The 13,067-nt window shown below is 45.5% G+C and overlaps 1 protein-coding gene across 1 annotated transcript; it reads left to right on the plus strand.

Moving 5' to 3' along the window:
- Window positions 1-3,732: 3,732 nt before the first annotated feature.
- On the plus strand, window positions 3,733-4,851 carry LOC141042679 (protein FAR1-RELATED SEQUENCE 5-like). The gene has a single exon (XM_073511556.1). The coding sequence runs from the start codon at window positions 3,733-3,735 to the stop codon at window positions 4,849-4,851; it is 1,119 nt and encodes a 372-aa protein (XP_073367657.1).
- Window positions 4,852-13,067: the final 8,216 nt, after the last annotated feature.

Below are 13,067 nucleotides of genomic sequence, written 5' to 3' on the forward strand. Positions count from 1 at the left end.
CGAGTCCTAATTTTAAATCCATGACCCTTCTGCTGTTAAGACGGCGCAACAGTTTGAGCACGGACCAGCTGATATAATTGGATCCGGAACCGATATTCAAATCGCGCCCCACCTGCTGTGTTGCGCACATGCGGTGTGTACGTAGCCCGTGGAATTGCTAGCACCGGTAATTTTTTGTTCAAACGTTGAATCGGTGGCATAATCATGGTGAGGATGCAATGGATTACCTGAACAGGAGATCCACGGCGAGTGAGATGAAGGAGACTGATAATTTTTCAGTGACGAGCGAAGTCCGCGGAGGGATCAGGATTGGCCTTCCTTTGGAGAGCCAGAATATGCCTCGCGTGTCGCCACCGATGCTAGATGGAGAGAGATGTGGAACTCATCTGCGGGCGACCCCACAAGTTATTCAAATACTTGGAGGAATTTTTTGAGAGCCCACATGTCAGTATGACTTTGAAGTCCACCTACCACATTTTCTCACCTCAGATGGAGGTACTCCTCGTAGGACTCATATAAGGCCGACCCCACAAGTTAGTGAGAGACATAGAGGAATTAGTAACTGAGAGCCCACTTGTCAGTCTCGTCGACGGTCAAGTGAAGTCGACCTACCACATCTCGTCACGCCCAAGAAACATGCCCATCTCTCATGCGTCGCAAAACTCACCCCACCTATCAGGTTATTCTTCTCCTGCACGCAAAAAATCGAAGTAGCCTCTGTCTTTCTCTCTCTCTCTCTCTCTCTCTCTCTCCCTATCTCTTTCTCTTTTCTCTCTCTCCCAGATTCAAAATCATTGAAGGAGATTGCTGACAAACTGCAGGGAAGCAGATCCCCCCACAATTTAGAAAGGTGTGAGTTCCGAACAATCAGCGCATAAGATTCGACAATCAAAGGTTAGTAAAAAATTTATCACTGATACACGAGATTCAATTCGTTGATGAATTTGTTGTGGTCGGGATTCATAGAATAAAATTGTTTAGTTTTACACTGTAGCTCTGATTTGAGTTTGTTTTTTGTTTTGTGTACTCTCGTCCTTGTAATACGAGCTTGTTACTTTTGTTAGGTTTCATGGTTATCTTTGTGTTAAGTGTTGCACAAACAAATTAGCATCAGAGGATCTCACTTTGGTTGAGGTTGTAGTTTAATTAAAAATTAATTCATGTATATATTTATATATGTCAATTATATAGAACTAAAAATATATCTCTGTTGCATTGTAAGTGTAAAAGTTTAGTAAGGAAGATTGAGATCGACTTTGAAAAGTTTCAACACTGATACTGCAGGTTCATAACCTTTATATTTATGACGTCTCTTTTTTGGGCAGATGTTCAGGAGTGCGTCATCTGGTCAGGACAACAGGGACGGTCGGTCTTTGAATGACATCGACAAGGATTATGGGAGGCAGGTAATAGTAAGGCAGTTGAACATTAGTGTTTGGTCTTTTATTTCTGGGACGTTTGCTGTCAAGGTGCCACCACTGAGAACACCAAATAGTAGATCATTAACAACAACAAAAATGATTTATATATCCTGGATGAATGCTATAATATCTGTCTATCTTGTGCATCTACCCTGCAGTTGAGTATCGAGAGGTGGAAGAAAAAAAATTCTACAAAACGAGAAGAAGATCAAGGATGCAGATGCTGTCAAACATGCACATGGCATGCGGGCTGGAATAATTGGAGTCAAGAGTGAGATACAAGTTCTTGGCAAACGTCCCAACCAGGAGCATGGTGTGCAGCAGAGACCTGCGAAGTGGAGCATTCTAAGCAGCAGAGACTCCACTAAGCAGATTGTGCAGGTAAGGACGGAAACTTCAATCGCTGGTTTTGAACGTACGTGGAAGTTTTACTCGCACGTGCATCTAATTATTTTTTGGTTTGAAGACACAGATGCCCACAAATGCGCAGAGCGGGCGTTGTGACGGCCCAGCGTTTGTAGGCGGTCATAATGAAGAGGTACATGGTAACATAATTTCCTTTGATGCAAGCAGAAGGATCATTGGCAACAAAAGCATTGGTGTTCAAGGATTCGGTACGGTTTGCACAAGCAAGAAGAGCCCAATGACAAAATCAAACATAGGAGCAATAAAATCTACCATACAGTAGCATCAAAAAGCAATACAGGTGACAGCAAATACGAACGTGCAACAACACTTAAAGCAAATGTATATTTTTTTGTGAGCAATTTTTTCTTTGTTTTCGTCTGGTATATTTAAATTGTAGTATCTTCCACATGCAGGTGTACGAGCAAGGAAGCAAGTATCGCGGTAGTCCACAGATCGATGAAAACATAAGGCAAGGTCCTTTGAAAGGATCACCTGTGGTGTTCAACATGAGGGGTCCTTCCAAAGGATCTCCGATGGCATTCAGAATCATCAGTGAAATCACCAATGCACAGAGGTTGTCGCCAAGATTTGCTGGACAAGAGAGGCATGGGAAAACAAAGGTGACATCGGAACTATGCTTTTTCAATTCAACACACAAACATTTTTATGGAAGAACAGGGTAAAGTGCAAAACAGGAGGACGGCTGTGTGTGCAGTTGTTCTTTTGTATAGGATGTTGTTGTGCCTCTCCGGTTGTATGGTGCAGAAGCACATCTGTGCCTCTTTGTCCAGATGTGAGTGTAGCATGGTCACATTCGTGCTGCTGGGTGTAATGTGAATAGTGCCTCTGGTGTACCGCTTATACTTGGTGAAGAGGCACGGGTCTGGTTTTGGTATAACAGATGAGTCCTGATGAGTCATATAAATCTTTTGTTTAGGAATTAAAAAAAATGCATATGCTGCTCCAGACATCTAATTCTGTTTCATGCCATGTGTTCAGGATTTGGCGGAGGGGATAACAGATGAGGCAAAAAAATATCATAGTTCTCCATCCATTTCAAAGGGAACACAATGTTCACAGCAGCAAGTAGCGTACAGAGCCAGCACGGATTGCATGGTAGATGCAGCACAGTCCCTTGGTTGCACGAGTGCCGGAGAAATAGGGAGCAGCATTGCACAATGCGACAGTGGAGAGGCAGACTCATTTATGGATTTGACCGTGCCATGCAGAAATGACGCTGCTGCGTGTGACAAACAACAGAGCAGCAGCAGCTCCGCTGTAAGTGGACCTATGGCTGGCGATGAAACTGATGTCATCAGAAGTGAATGCGATCAGACAAACGAAGACACTGTAAACAGAATCACCATGGTGCCGCCGACCATTGTAGAGAAAGAAATGGACGACATGTTCAAAGAAGGCATATATCCAACGATTCAGGAGGTCACCGAAGCGCTCGAACCAGAGGGTGGTATGGTATGGTATTCGGATCATTGGATGAGTGCTTTTTCTTTTTCTGCAGATATGCTAGAAAGGTTGGCTTTGCTGCCAAGCGATCAACGAGCAGAAGATCGACATATGATCAGCAGCTTGACAAGCAGGTGTTTCAGTGCACCAAGGAAGGGCAGAATAAAACAACTGAGAGACATGTTAAGGAGAGAAGGAGCAACTGCTTGATCCGGACAAGCTGCCCAGTCCAAATAACAGCCAAAAGAGGGATACATATAGGAGGAAATGGTATCTGAAGAACGTGCGCCTAGAGCACAACCACCAGCTTCACCCATCAGATTGGATGCTGAAGTTCATGAGATGCTATAAGAAGATGACACCTCAGGAGAAATTCTTTATACAAGTGCTGCAGAAGGCGAGGTTAGAACCGAGGAAGGTTATGTAGATTTTTACTGCCATGGGGAAACCGAGGCGAGAAATTATGTTCGACATGATTGACATAAGCAACATTGCATGCCGGGATAGGGCTGGAGAGCGTGGCACTGATATCGAAGACACCATGAAACTGTTTGCTGATATGCAGAGGCGGAGGCCGGGATTCAACCATGTGGAAGAGACAGAGAACAATGTAGTGCGCAGCCTGTTCTGGACAGACTCCTTGTGTAAGATGAATTATGATCTATATGGAGATTTCGTGTCTTTTGACACGACATTCTCTACGAATATATATGGCTTGCCATTTGCACCAATTATAGGTGTCGACAACCACGGGTCGACCGTCCTGTTTGGACTAGGCCTTTTGAAGGATGAGAAAATAGGGTCATTCAAGTGGCTCCTAAGCACGTTTGTCGAGGCAATGGGAGGTAAAGAGCCGAAATACATAATAACAGACCAGGACCAGGCGATGAAGACTACAATAAAGGAAGCTCTTCCGAGAACGAGGCACAGGTTCTGCTGGTGGCATATTAGGAAGAACCTGAAGGAAAATAATGCAGCAGTGTTTGCGCAGCACCCAGGGATGTCTGTTGATTTATTTCGAATCGTCAAAAACTCACTAGATCAAGACGAGTTTGAGCGTGCCTGGAAAGCAACAATTTCTGTGCACAAGGCGGAAGGCAACAAACACCTGAACATGCTATGGGAACTCCGAAATTTCTGGGTGCCGGCCTACTTCAAGGACTGCTTCTATCCTTTCTCGTCAACAACCACTCGCAGTGAGAGCACCAATTCGATGTGGAAGAATTACGTCGATCACAGGGACACAATAAAAAGGTTTGTTGATGGGTATCACATGATTGAGCAAAATTGCCTCGCCACGCATGACAAGAAAAGACACCGAACAGAAGAGAAGGCGCCATCACTAGAGATGGGTTTTCCGATTGAAAGACAAGCAAGTCAAGTATACATGAATGAAATTTTCAGGAAATTCCAGCTGGAGCTACAGAACCGGACTTACTTCAAGTGCTCTGATCTGGCAAAGGGGAGGCAGTATTTAAAAAAAAGATTACTGAGCCTGGAGAAACAGTGTGGAAACCATATCCGGGCGAGGAATTTGACAGGTCTGAGTTCAGGGTAGATGTGGATGAGCAAAAAGAAATATACAGTTGCAGCTGCAAGAAAATGAGTAGGGATGGCATTCAGTGCTGCCATGTGTTTAAGGTGATGGACCAAACATGCATGATCGATCAACTTCAAAAATCCTTTATCATCCCCAGATGGACCAGGAATCTATCAGAGAGTCTGAAAGTTCTGTCTACAAGTCAAGGTGATAGCATGACCGCACAAGACGATGCAACTATGAGATTCGGCCTCGCTTACGCTGAGTTGTCGGATATCTATTCAAATGCTTGCAGAAAATAGAAGGCATACCGTGTGCTGCGTGAGTGTACGGTAGATATGAAAATGAAAGTCATGGCGGCACTTGCCGAGGAACCAGACACATGCATTCTTGCCGAAACTCTCAAGAACACTCCCATGAGTGGCTCAAAGGGCACGAAAAAAGGAGATCGAATCAAAGCTGGTTCTGAGAAGAAAGGAAAAGGCAACAAAGCCGCGTCCAAGTGCGGCCGTTGTAGAGTAAAGGGTCACAGGAAAACAAACTGCCCGGATAACCCAGAAGTCCAGGAGAGGATGAGGATTGAAGAGGAGAAGAGGAAATCGCAGCAGGAGAAGAGGGCAAGGTTAATGAAATGGCCGACAACACCGACAACACCATCGAGGACATCAAACGGCTCATGATAATGCACTCCAAGCCCAGGAGGAAGACGTCAGACGTCAGCAACTCCAACGACCCCACTGACAGCAGGGAGCATTTACCAAAGTCTTGCATCTACGCCAGAATCGAACATCACACAAGCCAGGCACACAGAATGCATGCAGGGAAGCCCGGGACAAGGCACGGAATCTGCGCAGTCCATTTCCAGAAAGGAAAGGTCTGAGTGGAGACTTTTTGGTACCGGAGAACAATATGAATAGAAAAATTAAAAGGTAATAATGCAGCTTAAACAGGACGTTAGCAAAAAACAGTGATGACCGCAATCTTTCCCTTTGTTTTTATGTATGAATGTTAATTTTACAGGTAAATAGGTTGAATAGCTATGTGCAGAAGGGTGGGGTTGCACAAGGGTCGAGAAGGAAGAATGGATCGCTGAACATTCAAAAACAAGGCCGCACATGGAGCGATGAAATAGCAGGCGATCGGTGGGGAGGGCGGGCGTGTGTTGATTGTTTATCTTCTCGTGCTGTGGTTATAAGAACGGCTTGTAAGTTAATTTGCTGCAGTTATAGAGACAAATCAAATTTAAATAAGAACGCCTTTTGCTTCTTTATATATTTTTTACTCGGCGGAGAAAAATATCAGAGGCACATGTTTCCTTGTTATTTTCCGCAGCCGCGTCGGTTTCTGAACGTGGATGTTGTAAGCATACAAGCATGCTTCTCTGCTGCGTGACAGAGAGATAAAAATAACCGAAGGGCACAGGCAGCCACGGCCATGCCACTTTGTGAGTGTTCAACCATGACTCTCACGGTTGCATGGTAAATGCACGGACATGACTCCATGTAATACCACTCCATGCCTCCGCGTGTTTACGTCCCGTGCCTCTCCTTTTGAACGAGTCGACGGGATCGTTTGGAAGACAGACACAAGTTAACATGACTCTATATAATACCGCACGATGCCTTTGTGTGCTTCCCACCCGTGCTTCCGGCGTGGAACGGATTCTTTTAATGTATGTATGTGTCGTAAAAAATTAAAACTCGGAGGGGCACACCCGTTCCTGGTCTGCGTGTTCAACAGTGCATATTGTATAATCAAAGCCGTGACTGTTCAACAGTGCATCTGTACAACCATGCTTTCACCTTGTCGTGGCATCGTGACGTTCGCTCTCTGCCTGAAAAACGTGCCTTCCACAGCCGTCCTACTGTGCGCCTGACAAAGGAGCAACGCCAGTCGATAGAGTGCTTCTTCTATTACTAAAAGCGTGGTCCTCGTTGCTTCACTTCCGTGCGTTTGACAGTGGCTCCTTGGTACTAGAACCATGGTTTTACAGAGTTCTTGCCCGTGCTTTTAAGGACAGTGTCTCTCGGATCGTCCATTCATTGCCTCGGAAAGTAAACAGTGATGGTTCACATCTGAATCCAATTCCGTTGTGTTTCTACAGTAAACGCACGGACGTGACTCTATGTAATACCACACCATGCCTCCACGGGTTCACGTCCGTGCCTCTCCGTCTGAATGAGTCAACGGAATCGTTCGGAACACAGACACAAGCTAACATGACTTTATATAATATCACACGATGTCTTTGTGTGCTGCCCACTCGTGCTTCCGGCGTGAAACAGATTCTTTTAATGTATGTATGTGCCGTAAAAAATTAAAACATGGAGGGGCACGCCCGTGCCTGGTCTGCGTGTTCAACAGTGCATCTCGCATAATCAAAGCCGTGACTGTATTTAATGTTTCAAGCAGGCATCTACAATATACAGAAAAAATAAAGGAGAGGTAATTAATCTGTACCTTTCCCGTCCCCCTCATGTGCTTGTGATGTCAAATAACTGGGCTGGTGTCAAATAACCGTGCTTGTGATGCTTGTCCAACCGTGCCTCATGTGCCTTCACGCTGTGCTTCTGTCATGCAAAGATTTCAAACAGAATGGGTCACGGTTGTGTTTGTTTTTCTGTTTCAGAAATGGATATAGTGCCTGGCAGTAGGTTCACGTTGTTTCCTGTGAGAGAATCACGTCTTTACATGCTACCTAAGCACGTGGAATCACGGCCGTGCCTGTGTGGCATGTAGAACAGTGCGTTACAATGCCGAAGGCAGGGCCGTATGTCTCGTTCTTGAAAAGCCGTGCTTCTGCCATTACTTCACTTACTTGGTTTTGTCCGCGTTTTAGCAGAATCATCTGCAAAGCAGAGGCACGACCTTGAATCTTCTAGTGACTTAATTGTCAACGTGCCCGTGGAAAATTTTGCCGCTTGCAGAGGCAAGATGACTGTAGAACCATGCTTCCGGCGTCGAACAGATCCACAAAGACAGGCACGCTTTGTGAATGTGTGCGGTAAATAATTAAATCTCGGAGGGGCACACCCGTGCCTGGTCTGCAAGTACAACAGTGGCTCGTACCATCAAAGCCGTGACTCTATTTGATGTTTCATGCAGCCACCTAGCATTGACTTGTTACTACTTTTGAGTTTTTAGTGACCCAGTCGATCTGTCATGATCAGGACTTCTATTTACTGTGTGTGTTCACTATTACCAACTTAGTTTATCTCTTGTAGTCCACTTTTTATGCATCTCTCTATATGCGTGCGCATGTATAATGTGATTCATTCCTGATGATGTTAATCAATATGCCTCCTCGTGCCTCTTGTACGTGTAAGGCTGCGTCTGTTATCACTGCACGGCACTTCCTCCGTGTATGTTCATGACCGTGTGGTGAACGTTTGGGTGGAAACATGCTGCACAGCCTACAACATAGCGTCCTGTAGAACCACGACAGTGCTGTTTCTGCAAATTGAGACATGCTTGTGCTTTGTTTAAAAGTGTGCCCATGCTTCATTGTGAAACAATGAAATACAGAACCGTGTCCGTAGGGAGTTCACGTCCGTTCTTTTAAATTCAAGGAAATAAGATTTTAAAAACAACGTCTCTCACATAGGTCATTCCGTGCCTCACAGAGTAAACGCCCGTGGCTATGCATAAGACAAAGGTTCATCTCCGTGGGCTAAACGCCCGTGCATCTCCGTCTGATAGAGTCACATGCTAGCGTGACTCTATGTAATACCATCGACCATGCCTTTGAGCGCTTCATGCCCGTGCCTGTGACAATTGTGACCCCGCGTAAAACGCAATCATGCCTCTCTGGTCCGCCATACCGTGCCTCCGCTGGTGATAGAGTCAACGGAATCATTTGGAACACAAAGAGACACGAACGTAGACCCAAACTGTTCTACATGCCTGTGTGGCATGTAGAACAGTGCGTTACAATGCCGAAGGGAGGACCATGTGTCTGGTACGTGACAAGCTGTGCCTCTGCCACGCTTCATTGGTTTTGTCCGTGAGCGTTTTAGTAGAATCATCTGCAAAGCAGAGGCACGGCCTTGAATCTTCTAGTGACTTAATTGTCAACGTGCCAGTGGAAAATTTTGCTGCTCGCAGAGGGAAGATGACTGTAGAACCGTGCTTCCGGCGTCAAACTGATTTTTCTATTGAATGTGCGCCGTAAATAATTAAAACACGGACGGGCATGGCCGTGCCTGGTCTGCGTCTTCAACCGTGCATCTCGTACCTTGAAAGCCGTGGCTCTATTTAATGTTTGAAGCAGCCACCTACCTTTTACTTGTTACGAGTAGTAATTAACCCGGACCCTCCCGTCAAAAGAAAAAAGAGGTAATTAATCTAGACCCCTCCGTTCCCCGTCGTGGGTATTTAAGTTGTTTCATGGGTCACCAGGTTGTAATCCATTTCTCCAGATCCACCTCAGTGAGCACTGGTCGTGGGTGGCGCCACCCCAGCAACGGAGGTGGAGATGGAAAGCGCTGCTCGTAGCATCAAGAGGTCGAGAGTGGTGCCTCCAGCGATGCCGCCTTCTGGTGGTGTGCTAGTCGTCGGAGGGGATGGAAGCGGCGACTGTGCTCCCTCTTGATCCGAGGAGGAAGAAGAGGGATGTCGTGCGGACCGCATCAGCGATCTCGCCGACGGCGTCCTAGGTGAGATCATCTCTTGTCTTCCCATCAAGGATGGCATCCGTACTCGAATCCTCGCATGCCGCTGGCGTCCTTTGTGGCTCATCGCTCCTCTGAATCTCGACTGCCACGAGTTCTCTGTCTCTCGTCTTTTTAACGATGGAGAAAAAGTTCATATCGAGTCCATATCTCATCTGTCCGCCTTCACCAAGGAGCGCGTTCGCAAATGCTATTCCGGTCAAAATCCTGTCTCTGATGTTGTCAGTCTTCCGGAATCCATTATGTCCGGTCATGCTGGCTCTGTTAGCCGCCCCTCTATCCCGGCGTGCTACCTACAGTGCAGACCCTCCACCATTGATGCCTGGCTCCGATCCTCGAAACTGAACAATATCTAGGTTCTTGAGTTATACTACCTCTGCCCAAGATTTCTGACGCAAGAGGTAACATTATTGGATCTATGCACTTCATCTACGCCCTCGGCACCGGAGTCCGTGTTTCGGTTTTCTTCCTCTCTCCACACTCTGGCCTTTGCTGTTTGCCAAATACCCGACAATTACGTTGGGATGCTTAAGCTACCACTGGTGAAAAGACTCTCGCTTGTGGAAGTTGACATATCAAACGCCTCGCTGCAAAGCATAATCCACTCTAGTTGCCCTGCACTTGAGTCTCTCCTGCTTGTTTGCAATAGAGGAGGTCATCACGTCACAATAAACTCGTCTAACCTTGTAAGCATTGGCATTTGTTGTCCATACGGAGAACTCATTATTGAGGATGCCCCTTCGGTTCGACGGTTGATTGTTGATTGTCTGGTCGACGACTGTTCGATAACTGTTGTCTCTGCACCTAAACTGGAGGCGTTGGATGAATTCGTGTTCGTGCCTCCCTCGACTCGTCTTGAGGTATTGCCTTTCCTTCATACTGGAACAGAGTTGCACTTGTTCTGATGTTTGTTCTATTAATTTGATGGTCTATGTTATATTCTTCATGCAGAGTCAGGACTTGGAGTTAACCGGTGTCTCTACGTTTGAACCGTATCCATGTCGTCTCACGTGTCTTGAGGTATTGAGTTTTCACGATACTTCCAGCTTCACTTTGTTTGTGAGGAAACAAGTTTTATTTCATCCAACCTTTATTCTATTAGTTTTGTGATCCACCTTCTGTTATTTTTCATCAAGGGTTTGAAGGCAGTCAGTCTAACAACAATGCGTCAATCTGTGAAGACCTTGCTTATCTATATCGATTATAAGGTGAACATTGTCGTTGAATTGCTGCAGTGCTTTCCAAAACTGGAGAACTTGTTTGTCAAGGTGATGATCTTCAGAAATGTGCATACTGTAGTACTCGTTCCTTTTCAAAATGCTTTTCTTAATTTTGACTGAAATTGATGGACCCGTATCTACACATTATTTATTGTTGGATACATCCATACATAGACAAGTCTATGTCTAACTTCTTGTTACGGAAGTGGTAGAACTAATTGTTTCATTTGGTTTTTTGATGATCTGTATCTCTTTTTATAGACGCTAAGTATTTTCAACCTATCATTTATATTTTAGGGATCGTTTATTTCTCATGGTGAAAAAAACAAATGGCGTCGTAAGTACCGGCAGTTTGTCAAACATCATGACGTTTGTCTGAAGACAGTATCGCTGGAAGATTATGTTCGCTCCGGGAGTTACACTGAATTTGCGATGTTCTCTGTTCTTAGTGCAAAGGATCTGGAGACCATGACCATTAAGTTTACCTCCCCTCCCGCAGAGTTCACGGGAGTATTTTATGAAAAGCAACAAAGGGTTCTGGAGTGGCATAGAAGGGCTTCTAAACGTGCACGTCTTAGATTATCATCAAGTTGCAGCCACGCCCGTCCGCATTTAAGAATGAGGAGTGTTGAATACCTGGATTTGATGGTTCCATTCAGGTGTGGGTACTGAAATCAGGCCTTGTGTTAGTTGTCCAGGTGTATGGAGTTATTTGTTGTTGCATTCTCTTGAGCTTGGGTTTTATGTAAACTTTATCAAAGAACCGTTGTAGTCTTTGCACCGTGTGTAGGCTTGTCTGTTTTTGTGTTGCGTGCAGCCATGAAGGAAGTGTGTGGTTTTGCGGCTTTGTACGGGCCGAAGTACCATAAAATGCTATGGCACCAAGGTTAAAATATATAAAGTAGTTTTAATTTTTCAGTGGAGAAATGCTCGCGGTACGTGTAACCGTACATGTGTTGTATGTACGACAGTGCTTGTCGTATGTACCTGTCATGCACAAAATGGATGCACATCCATGCCTGTGTTGCAGGTAGAGGAGTGCTTCTCGTATGTACCTGCCATACACACTGAGGAGCTGCAGTTGAGCCTTGCACTGATGGAGCTGCATTTGAGCCGCTGCACTGTTTCTACTCCTCGTTCTGTGGTTAAAAAAAACGGCTTGTAAGTTTATTTGGTGAAGTTGTAGAAACAAAACAAATTTAAGCCGAAGAGATTTTGCTTGTTTAGGTATTTTTATTACTCAGCTGAAAAAAATATTATAAGGGTGATAGGTTTGCGGGTAAATTTTTGCAGCCGTTTCTTTATGAAGTTGGATGATGTAAGAATACAACCATGCGTCTCTGTTGCGGCACAGGAGTGATGAAAAGAGCTCAAAGCATAGATAGCCACCCCAGCGATCAACCAAACCTGTTTCACGGGGCATTACGTAGTGCCTCTGGTGACCGCACAACTGAGTTTCTACTTAGCAGGCCACACCCAAATGCGTCTCGAGGATTCTAGCCGTGACACTGCAGACTCACAACCATGCTTTTGACCTTGTCGTGACATCGTGATGTTCGTTGTCTGCTTGAATAACGTGCCTTCCACACCCAGCCTACTGTGCGTGTAGCAAAGGAGCAACGCCAGCTGATAAAGTGCCTTTTCTACTACTAAAAGTGTGGCCCTCGTTGCTTGACTTTCATGCGTTTGACAGTGGCTCTTTGGTACAGAACCGTGGTTGCAGAGAGTTCTTGCCCGTGCTTTTAAGGACAGTGTCTCTCGGATCGGTCATTCATTGGCTCACAAAGTAAACAGTGAGGGTTCACATCTGAATCCAATTTTGTTATGTTTCTGCAGTAAACCCTCGAACATGACTCTGCCTAATACTAAAGTATGCCTCCATGGGCTTCTCGTCCGTGCCTCTCCGTCTAAACGAGTCGACGGAATCATCCAGAAGATAGACACAGGCGAACATGACTCTATATAATACCACATGATACCTTTGTGGATTTGACGCCCGTGGCTGTGATCCTAATGACTGAAACACTGATACTCAGAGAGTGCAAGCCCGTGCTTTTAAAAAACGCGCAACAGCGGTGACATATGCAATTATGTCCCTACACTGTGCCTAACCTTACCTCATCTGCATAACCGTTCTTGCGACGCGTGTCCAGCCGTACTTCATGTGCCTTCATGCGGTGCTTCTGTGATGCAAAGATTTCTAACACAATGGGTCACCGTTGTGTTTGCATTTCTGTTTCACAAATGGATATAGTGCCTGGCAGTAGGTTCACGGTGTTTCCTGTGTAAGAATCACGTCTTTTACGTGCTACTGAAGCACGTGGAATCACGGGCGTGCCTGTGT

Source organism: Aegilops tauschii, chromosome 3, assembly GCF_002575655.3.
Source record: "Aegilops tauschii subsp. strangulata cultivar AL8/78 chromosome 3, Aet v6.0, whole genome shotgun sequence".
Classification (NCBI taxonomy): Eukaryota; Viridiplantae; Streptophyta; class Magnoliopsida; order Poales; family Poaceae; genus Aegilops; species Aegilops tauschii.